This window comes from Mytilus trossulus, chromosome 4 (genome assembly GCF_036588685.1).
Source record: "Mytilus trossulus isolate FHL-02 chromosome 4, PNRI_Mtr1.1.1.hap1, whole genome shotgun sequence".
In the NCBI taxonomy this organism is placed as follows: domain Eukaryota; kingdom Metazoa; phylum Mollusca; class Bivalvia; order Mytilida; family Mytilidae; genus Mytilus; species Mytilus trossulus.
In genome coordinates, this window is record NC_086376.1 from 39,627,591 (window position 1) to 39,639,720 (window position 12,130).

The window sequence follows — 12,130 nt, forward strand, 5'->3', positions numbered from 1 at the left end:
AGATTTCAATTTTTGTTAAAATCAAACTAAGTTTAATTTTGGACCCTTTGGACTTTAATGTAGACCAATTTGAAAACAAGACCAAAAATGAGGAATCTACATACACAGTTAGATTTGGCATATCAAAGAACCCCATTTATTCAATTTTTGATGAAATCAAACAAAGTTTAATTTTGGACCCCGATTTGGACCAACTTGAAAACTGGGCCGATAATCAAGAATCTAAGTACATTTTTAGATTCAGCATATCAAAGAACCCAACCGATTAATTTTTTGTCAAAATCAAACGAAGTTTAATTTTGGACCCTTTGGACCTTAATGTAGACCAATTTGAAAACGGGACCAAAAGTTAAAAATCTACACACACAGTTAGATTCGGCATATCAAAGAACCTCAATTATTCAATTTTGATGAAATCAAACAAAGTTTAATTTTGGACCCTTTGGGCCCCTTATTCCTAAACTGTTGGGACCAAAACTCCCAAAATCATTACCAACCTTCCTTTTGTGGTCATAAACCTTGTGTTTAAATTTCATAGATTTCTATTTACTTATACTAAAGTTATGGTGCGAAAACCAAGAAAAATGCTTATTTGGGTCCCTTTTTGGCCCCTAATTCCTAAACTGTTGGGACCTTAACTCCCAAAATCAATACCAACCTTCCTTTTGTGGTCATAAACATTGTGTTTAAATTTCATTATTTTCTATTTACTTAAACTAAAGTTATTGTGCGAAAACCAAGAATAATGCTTATTTGGGCCCTTTTTTGGCCCCTAATTCCTACATTGTTGAAACCAAAACTCCCAAAATCAATCCCAACCTTTCTTTTGTGGTCATAAACCTTGTGTCAAAATTTCATAGATTTCTATTAACTTAAACTAAAGTTATAGTGCGAAAACCAAGAAAATGCTTATTTGGGCCCTTTTTGGCCCCTAATTCCTAAAATGTTGGGACCAAAACTCCCAAAATCAATACCAACCTTCCTTTTGTGGTCATAAACCTTGTGATAAAATTTTATAGATTTATATTCACTTTTACTAAAGTTAGAGTGCGAAAACTAAAAGTATTCGGACGACGACGACAACGACGACGACGACGCCAACGTGATAGCAATATACGACGAAAATTTTTTCAAAATTTGCAGTCGTATAAAAACTAGCAGGATCAATTAACTGTATTAGTATAGGGACAAAAGCTAATAAAACAAAATAAAAACATGCCATGAACAAACACAAACACATGCAAATTAGTACTAACATTTTTATTGAAATATATAGTTTGCTTATATAAAGCTTTTACATACAGCATAAAAAAAACTAATAGTATCAAATAACATGTTGAAATATGTACTACTTTTAAAATATAAATGTGCAGGTTTTTAATATGTTGTCTTTCAAGTAAAGTGTACTTGGAATGTAATGTGAGTATATAGGTTCTATAAATTGTGAATTCATTGACATTTGTGTTGAATATCAATTTTCATTGAAAATATCAGAAGAGGAATTAAAAAGAAAATTAATAAATTTATAAACTGGTTTGTCTGTCATTTATCTGTCAAACCAAACCTGGCTTAATCAAAAAAAGAAAATAATAAAAATACTGAATGTGTGACAACATAAAATATTTTCAGCACAGTGTTTTGTTAATTTATGGTGAAGAAAGTACGAAACTTCAGGTTTTTTTGTGGCTCAGGTCTTACAATGGGAAGTTAAATTTTTGTTGTTTACTTTGTTCATGGCTCTGTACAATGCCCATAAATGGACCATAAAGTTCCACATGATGAAACTTGAAGGAAAATGCTGACCATGAACAAAGTAAAAAAAAGACACACTTGAAAATTTTACAATACATGGTGTTAGACAATGCAGGATATTTTTCTTCTGATATTGCTAAGTTGACACAAACAAAAATAAATGAATCCACAAGATATACACATGTCTTTGTCAAAAATTTACATTTTTTTATAAAAAAAATCAATATTTGCACTGTTGTTTTTAATTTTTTTTATGTCAGAGTTACAAATGAATATATAAAACCTTTATTAACAATTGAATTTTGTTTCACTTATATATGTGTACTATTGTTTATTAAACAGACTTTTGTAATCTCAGATTCTGCTTTTTACATTAAATTCAAATATAAAAAATAACATATCTAAACTTTGGTTTTATTAAATTTTATGCTTAGAAATAACACATGGTTGAATAAACTTATAAAAATTATCCACAATATATAATAATTTTAAAAGAATGGATGCTCATTAAAAAAAAGTCATGAAAACATGATAAATTTAATAAAAATCCAATAAGATATATATAAAGTTACAAAGTTTTAGGAAGATAGTCTTCTCAGCATATTTTGTTCTTTATAACAATGTAACAATAAGAAAATTTTGTTCAGAACACACATTTAAATAGAAAATTATCAAAAAAAATTGTCAAAGAACACCTTAATTAACAGTGTACAAAAATATCAAATAAGGACTGTCCATCTCTACATTGTTTTGCAATATGATGCTTTATACAAAAAGCAACCCCTTTGCCAATATATAGGTATACTGAGGTCTTGCATATTCTGTTCAATTTATTTTAGGGGAGACAAAAAAGTTTGAACTGTAACTTTGAATTCATGCATATCACTTGAATAAAAATTCAATTACAGTATAAGGAAAGCTTGGACCAAACTCAAAATGTCATGAAAAAGCATACAGCAGCTGAAATTGGTTTAAAACTTCAGAGTTTTAAGTTCTGGGCTTTTGCAATTTTATAACATAGTATATATGATAGGAGTATACATGATTGGATTTTTCTATGCATTTAAAAGAACTATTTGAACTCTTTTCTGAATATAACAAATGATACATGTAGCATTTATAATTCCAGAGATAAAATAAATGAAAAGTTATGAAATAGATCTATAAATGTAAAGAATGGACACCAATAGCGCCATAAAATATGCAATATCTGCTTTGAACTGCATTTCTCGAAAGTTCGTCCACAACATTTTGATTAGAATTGAAATATTATAGCTGTGAACACTTCTGTTTTATTGTTTGCAAAGAGGGTATAGTTTAAACAATTTCATCAAGATCTAAAATAAAGTCCTATACCATGTACACTTTGCATCAATTTAATTATATTATCAATAAGAAAATGCACTACAAACTACACTAGATCTAGCCCTATACTTTTACATTATCTATTATGCATTTTAGTCCTGGTATTATATTTAAAGCATAAATTCCTACATTTTGAGTAAAATGAAAGAAATATGAAAAGAGGGAACAGAAAATTCACCTTCAAGGTTTCATTACAATAAGCATTAAAAATTAGAAAAAAATTGGAACGAAAGGTTGGAAATTTCAACATTAAATATTTCCATGATGCATAAGTTTGTAAATGTGTTATATATTAATTCCATGAACATCAAATACTGAAGGTATGCATTCAGTTAAATTGTAATTATTAAATTGTTAAACGCGTGAGCTATATCATATACAATACTGGAACTTTAATGAGTACCGGTAGTTTGTCAGATAATATCTTTATTTTACACAGAAAGTTCAAAAAGACTTACGAAGACAAATGTCATCCAAAATAACAATCTAACAAATCAGAATTATTTTGTGTTTTTCTTGGTAACTTTCACATCAACTTGAAATTTTTCAAACTTAAGAAGAAATTTTTATTTACATATTGTCACAAATATACTTTTTATGAAAAGTATGCATAATTTCTGACTAAAAAATGTCAGTTTCTGTTACTTTTGGAGTTGTCTTTACAAGAGATTTTAAAAGTTTGAATAGGATATACTTTCAAAAATTTGTAATTTTATAACAAAAAAACAAGTAATTTTTTTTTTTGTTGTATTAGTATTTTCTAAAAAGTTTTTATTGCACATCTTTCATTTCTGAGATGAAAATAATGTCAGATCATACTGTTAAAAGTATTTATACACAAAAAGAACATTTACATACACATGCATTAGAAAATTAAAGAGTGAATGTTTTGTTAAAAAAAATGTTGATTCTTTTCTTAATCTGCTATGTGCACCAAAATCAAGAAAGAAAGGGCCTAACAAGAAGGAAAATGATTGACTAATTCATTACAAAATCTCTTCAAGCAATTGACAAAACAAAAACCAACTGACAGTGCTTGCATTGCTGTTATTCATCTCAAAGTAAATTAAGTTATTTTCATTTACAGTGAAATCTGTATTAACAGAACACTTTGTTACTTGAATAGGGTATGACTAAATGGAGATGTTGGTTATTTTATGTACCAGTGGATAAAGATGAAGAAATATCATGAATGAATGAAACCAGCAAAAAAAATTAAGTTTAACTTTCTAAAGCTTCATTACTGACCAAGATCTTACAAATTATCAATTCTCTAGGGTGTGTTGTTGTTCATAACAGGACCTAAGCTATCCATAAGATATCAACAATTTTTACTTCGGGTTGATGGAAGTTTCCCATTCAGAGAAGATGTTTTTTGGGGAATGTAAAGAAAAACATTATAAAGATACAATAACTTAATAACGTAAAACAAATAATATTCAGCAAAATTTTTTCTTCTTAGTTAAAGCAGAATGCTTTAAAGCATTACTTGAATTTGTATTGGCATGTCACATTTAAAGCTAATATAATGCCTTGTTTAAGTTATATATAGAAATCAAATCAACAACACAATTTAAGTTATTTACCACTTTTTTTTAGGATAGTGAACAAGTAAAATTTGAGATCAGATATTAAAAAATTCTCATTGAAAAAATCCTGTCTATTATGTATTTGGTGAAAGGTTGCAATATGACCCTCAATTTAAAATAGTTTGTTGTTTTAAAAATATACTTTTTGTTTCCTTCAAGCAAACATGCATTAAAACTACCAAAAATATTGTCACTTTTGATATCTTTTATGATTTTGATAGATGTCATTATGTTGCAAAATTCCTCTAACTTTTTCATTTATTTTACAACAATTTAATTTATTCTTTGTTCAATGTATTTAGTTTTCATTACTAACTTTCATTTTCACATGCAAAATCAATGAAGCTTTAAATGTCTTTTAACAATTGACAAAATCCCAAACACACTATAATGATGTTACTAGCATAAAGCAGAATCAACTGCCATAGAGATGTATAATAAGTAATGGAGAACTGTGCTTCATAATGATAATGAAAAGAATGATTACTCTTTCACTAAAATTTTACTGTTAAAATTCTTTCATGCTCTGCCTTAACTTTAAAATTGTTTTATCAGTATTCCATGATACAGTTTTGTGGCATTTAATGCATAATATATTTATGTCCTTATAATGTTTTTCACTTTATTTTGGTCTGAGTCCAAGCCTTATATAGTCATATTTAAAGTTAACAAAATAACAGAAACATATACATTGCATTACATTTTCAAAATAAGTCTATAAATAATGAGAAAAATAACAAGTCAATTCGGTGGATTTCAAAGAAGCACTTTCAATTATAAATGGAATGTAAGAAAAGAGGCCCTGCATGGGGTAATCAAATAATTGTATGATCATAAAAATGTTTAAAGCAGTAATCATATAATCCTTCACTTTTATATGAATGGTATTCAAATAATCAAAGCTTCAAATTTAAGAGCTTCTTATCAAATATTTAATAACAATTGGTCAATAACCAAGTGGTCAACTATTATCAACAAACCCATGCAGGGTCCCAGAAAATAAATGCATGGCAAATTGTAGTGGTTTTGATAACAGTGAATATAAAATCATTCATTAACATAATATTATCTAAATGTAACAACATGTAACTAATTAGCTACTGGTAACCATGGCAATGACATGCAGGTCATACCCATTCTTTACTAGGAAACACCCGGGTCACTGCCATCTCCTGAGAGTTCGTTGGTGGCCTCCGTAGACTCTGCGTCTGCAATGATACATGAAATATTGTGAAATTAATGATGGAAAACAATTATTGAAATATTTACATACTAATTTATCAAACACTTTTTAGAACAAACATATAAACTACTAGGGAATATTCGGGTCACAAAATTGCCAGAAAGTTGATTTTTTGTACGAGTTTGAGAAAGACAGTTTCAGCAATTGTTCGATCTATTGTTTCAATTAATTCACAATTTGCAAAGATTGGTATCACATAAAATTGTGACAATATCATCATAGATTTTTAGATATCTTTGAGAAAGACAAAGATTCTTAAACTAATTTGTATTAAAAGTGTAATGTGACTAGAGATTATAATTATTGGGTTTTCTAAATTAAAAAAAAAAAAAAAATGAGTGACCAAATGTTAAAAAATCAATGATGCTGTATTTAGGATGCTGCCCAATTATGATTTTTTTTTCTTTGCTTTACAATAGTGCAATCTAAATAAAAGTAACTCCTAAACATATCTAGATTCAGTGCAGATTTAATCCTAAATTGTTAGATGGGAAAGATCACTTCATCAAAACCATGTGCAAAATTAAAATGAAGGACTATGCCAGGAGAACATAAAATACCTAACCATTAATTAGTGATAGTATATAGATTGTGTTTACTGAGTATCAGGCTATTCAATGAACAAAAGAGTGTATAAAAAATTTCATAATGATTTTTTTCGATGGGCTTGTCAGTTTCACTTCCACATATGAGTTTTGAATATACCCTTGGTATCTTACTTCTCTCTTTTTCACCTTCAAATATTTAATGAGACAATAGTCTTTAATCTAAATCTTTGCCCTTTTCCTTGTACAATGTAGCAAAATAAAATTTTGTAAGATGAAATTAGTTAGTCTGTCTGACTTTACGTCAGATTTTGTGTCTTCATTGATTTTCTTATTCATAACAAGAATGATCATAATTACAAATTGAAATAATTGCAGGAATCAAAGATCATGAACATCAATATATGTTGTACTACATGTATTTGTATAACCTTAATCTAACACGTTATATAACAGTAAAAGAAAATATATTCAAGCAAAAAAGGCCATACAATGACCTGTATGCTTGTTAATTTCTGTGTCATTTTGGTCTCTTGTGAAGAGTTGTCTCATTAGCAATCATACCGCATCTTCTTTTTTAGATATATATACTACCAATGAAAACAATCAACTTGATGAGAGTAATCATTTCCAGAAAAAAACTCCTTCCTATTTCTATGAGTAAAAAAAAAAAAAAAAATTTACTGATGAAAATTTCACTTTTTCCAGGAAAACAAAAAAAAATTAAAATACACAGATATGTCCTGCTTTTGCAGTAATGACATGACCATTAACATAGAATATAAATATTCCTTTGAAAGCTTAAAATCTGAATAAAGATATTTATAGATTATCAATGGTTCTTCAATAATGATAAGCATTCAATGTTTTTAACACAATGTACATATTATTATGAAAACAGTATGAATATTAATTTACATAGCATATGGATCTGCAATCATTCAAAGCAATTCTTATTACATGTATAGTCTTTCAAACATATTATAACATATACAGAAAATACATATGATAAATGTTTTTATAAGGAAGTTATGTACAAAGATTAAGTATTTATAAAGGCAGTTTATGATGATTATAGATTCTCTAACTGGCTGTTGGGTTTGTTTATAAATTGCAGGATGGGTTAACATATGATGCAAGCAAAAGCATGAAAATGTTGAAATGATTTTTTTGTTCTTCATCTACCAGTGAATGTCTTATTTAGGCTAATTTTTTTTACTGAGATTCGATTTCATCTACTTTAGTATATTAAACATAGAATTAAAATAATCAGCAATTTCACACAATTATTTCACAAACAAATATTAAATTATTAACAGGAGAAAGGATTTTACAACTTATAAGATTAATCTGTGCAAAAGAATGTACCACTACTTTGACTGGGTAGTTCAGGTTGTGAAAGGAGTCATAGAGTGAGTCACTATACCTCAAACCATTGATTCATAAACAAATTTCCTCTCTGAAGGGGCCTCTTGTTCTTGATCATCATCTGATACATCATTGGGACTCTGCTTAACCATACACAATAACGGTTGTTATGGTTAATTTATAACAAAAAAACAGTGCATGTTGTCTTTTTCAGAATTAATCTAAAGCATTCTGAGTAATATTTAAAAAGTGTGCAACAAAATGATGTGATTGGTTAAAAACATCTTAAATAATGGAGATTCAACCAATGACAGGGCATTATTTTCATTTTGAGGTACAATTAATGAAATTACCCATAGTCCTTTACTTTCTGAAACAGTGAAGTGGAACTATTTTTTTGTGTTTATTATATAATTACTTCGGGTAATTGACAAAAATAATTCACACCTGTCAGTATTAACATTTTATAAACTGTGGACAGAAAACTAGGCCTCAACAAAAATGTCATAACTGTGATACATGTACTGACTTCTTTTGGACTACCGTATAGCGGGTTATTTTCGCGGGGTGCAAATTTTCGCTTATTTTCGCGGATAGAACAAAATCGCCAAAATAAGTTCCGCCAAATTAAAGGTGTACATACAAAGGTATGAATACAGGTTTTTAATCCGCCAAAATAATAACCGCCAAAATAATAACCGCCAAAATAATAACCGCCAAAATATTTCGTATACCTTGTTCAATGAAAATCGCGAAATTTTACACCCGCGAAAATAACCCGCTATACGGTATTACCCAAACTACACGAAGTCAGATGAAGTGGTATTTGGACAATTATGTGTTAACATAAGCATGCTATTTTCTCATGACAGACTACCATGCATCATCTTCTTACAGCAATCCTTGAAAATCTACTAAACTAGAGTGTCATGCAGACATATCTTGCCTACATAAGTGACTTTGAGAAACTGGCCTAAGTTTGATATTAAAATTCTACGGTACTATGGTCAAACTATATAGACCAAAGGTGCAATGGGAATTAATAAATTATCACAGACTACAGATAATTGGCTGAACAAATAAAATAAGGTAGAACTATGCTATTCACTAAACTAATTGTGAATCAATGAACCATGAAAATGAGATCAAGATCAGGTCACTTTTGTAAAATAGACATGTACACTTATAATGACATACCAAATATAGTTGAAATGCACTGTATTGCTTACTAAGAAACTTATTCAATGATCTAATAAAATAAGATCAAGGTCAGGTCACATTACAAAACAAACATATACACTTTTAAGTTTATAATAAAAGACCAATTTCAGGCAATCCCAGTTGACCAATTATTCAGGGAAACACAACAATGACATTTGCACTATTAATCATAGCTAGTAAATGAGAAACTAAACTTTCATTATAGTTTTTGAGAAGTCACTGAGTCATGAAAATAAGGTCATAGGCAAATAGGTAAGACTAAAAGGAAACTTTGGATCATATACAAATTATGGATTGTTTAGCTCTTATAACATTTGAAATATTTAGCTTTAGTCATCAGATAAGTATTCATGTCTTGCCTTAAAAAAAAATCTTGGAGGCGAGACAAACATTGAATTACAACAAAAATACATTGAATTACAACAAAAATCACAGCAGACAAGGTCAAGGTCAATTAACTCCTGTTATTTGGACATATATTTTCGGTAATGATTTCATTAATTAGTATTCCAAAAACACAGAAATTGTAAAAAAAAATATTTTTGAACCATCGTTCTTATAATAATGTTAGATTTAAGGGTGTATTGATCAATACAGCAAAATGTTTAACCCTTTCCTCCATAATGACGCCTTTTGACGCCACCCCCTTTACTCCATAATGACGCCTTTTGACGCCTGTGTAGTACCTCAGTTGAAACACTTCGACTACAAAGTGTCTGCAGTTGACTTAATAAAGTTTGTATCCAATATGAAAAGGAATATCATAGGAATATCTGTCTTAAATTTATTTGATGAAATAGTTGTTTTTCACAATGCTTTAATACTTCAAATCATAAGTTCAGCATTTTATCAAAAAAATTCTTATGCGAATAAAGTATGCAAAAAAAAAATTTCAATGGAGGAAAGGGTTAAATCACGTACATGTTATATATGTATATAAGAAAGGTGATATGATGTCAATACAAGATGTACATGTGTTTACATAATTACAGGTAAGAAAATGCATAACTATATCACACAACACCAAATATTAAGATAGTTAACCAGAGTAATTCAATTGATTGGAAGAAATGAAGTAGACTATATAATACAACATAGCTTTATATCAGAGTACAATGTCAAAGAAACCTCAAATTGATTGCATGCTTAAAGCTAAAGGTCAAAATTTAGTTGAAGATTATGCAAATCATGCATTATGAAATTGATATAAAAAAAATTGAAATGTAAGTAATGAAAAAGTAATCCAAGATACAGTATAATACTAAGAACCAAATGCAAGGTAAGTATTTATAAATAGTGGTTACTTATAGGGTAAGTATGGAAATACTATAAGACTGCAGAATTTCTTAAGAAAATAGTTTTTAGATATAGGAAGTTGTGGTATGAGTGCCAATGAGAAAACTCTCCATATTTAACTATCTATATTTCTATAGTATCTTTTATTTGGAGCATTTTTAGCTGACATATTTTTGATAACCATAGCAGAAATTAAAAATAAAATGTTCCTAAAAGCTATATCTATCACCCGGCAGTTTTGTAATTATAAAAATTGAACAAGACTCATAAATTCCACTCAAAACCATTCAAAAACAGTATCCGAAAGGCAATGAAAAATTTCTTAGTTACTGAAGCATAACTAAGAGTGCCATTAAAACTGTATACCAAATAACAATGATATATAACTTTCTAAAATGAGAGCCGTGGTGTAGTGGTTAGTGCATCTGACTACTAACACAAAAGGTTCTTGGTTAAATTTCCATTCCGGGATGAAAGTTTCAGGGACTGAATTTTTTACTCTCCCATGACACCATTTGGGAGTATGGTCTTGAGGATAGTCTGTCGGAAGGGGACGATTAATGGCTGACCCTTGTTTAGAGAGAGCCATATCTCTTGCACGTTAAAGACACCCTTGTAGATTTCGAAAAAGACCAGGCTTATGCTGCTACAAGGAAACACTCACACCCGCAAAGTGGAAAGGGATTAATATAAGTTGCAAAACTTGTTTCCCAATTCACTATAAATAAATATGTTAAAAACTAAAATGAAATGGACCTTATCAGAAAAGTTTCTATTAGGAGTTGATGACATTAACACAACACTCATTGCAAATGATACAACTGTCTTGCTTTGCAAGAATGATATCACAGTTGGAACAATTGCAAATTGAAATTTTTAACTATTACTACTGTTTATCTGTTTTATCTTTCTTATGTTCTATTTATAGTAACGGAAGCCATGTTGTTTACTTAGTGTGCTAGTCTGACATAGTTTTGAAAGCAGACACCCAAATGATGAAATCACTTTTAGGTACAGAGCACACGATCTTTTGGAAAAATAAATGGATAACAGATGAATGGGATGGCAATGAATTAAAATATCCATTTACACCAGATTAGCTAAAAATATAAATAGGAGGGAATATTAAAACCATAATAGTAAGCCTGTCCCAGGACCATGTGATATATATAATGAAAGTAAAAAAATCATACTAAGGGTAAATTATATGTAAACAAAAATTCTGCAATCAATCTAAGGTTAGAAAAAGATTACCATGAGTCAGATGGCAGTTTCACTCATCTGTAGATAAAAATAACATGCTTACATTTTAAAAACAAAGCAATCATTCAAATATGCTCAAATCGAAAACAAAATTCTACAAACAAGCAAAGATTTCAAAACAGAAATTGACAGTTTCTAACAGAGCTTAATCTAGAAGAAAGTAAAGAAAATTAATAATGTTATTCTTAATCAGTAACCGGGTTATTTTGTAAACCTGGGTTTTACTAGATAATATAACTAAAATGTATTTGAAATAATCCAATAAACTATAAATAAGTAAACCCTCCTATTTCAATGGATTTAGATGTACACATAAATGATAACAACAAAATTGCCTTGTATGAAATAGATACATACAAGACTAGTTGAAGCTATATTTTGAGAAACAAAGATTGACATGCCGTTAGTTGTAGATGAAATTTAATATATCATGATAAGAAGTCATTTATGATAAACAGATTCAATATGGTATCTTTGATATACCAACT

The 12,130-nt window shown here is 29.0% G+C and overlaps 1 protein-coding gene across 12 annotated transcripts in view; it reads right to left on the reverse strand.

Annotated features, from left to right (window-relative positions):
* LOC134715280 (pleckstrin homology domain-containing family A member 1-like) overlaps positions 1-12,130 on the reverse strand; it is a 33,218-nt gene that overhangs the window by 4,191 nt on the left and 16,897 nt on the right. For 7 of the 12 annotated variants that reach the window (XM_063577371.1, XM_063577375.1, XM_063577370.1 and 4 more), the window contains one exon: positions 5,840-5,914. In XM_063577371.1, coding sequence (XP_063433441.1) covers positions 5,840-5,914 — 75 coding nt within the window. Of the gene's footprint in view, positions 1-1,245; positions 5,915-7,920; positions 8,003-11,633; positions 11,661-12,130 lie in introns of those variants that run through there. The other 5 variants (XM_063577381.1, XM_063577382.1, XM_063577377.1 and 2 more) reach the window with 3 other exon arrangements.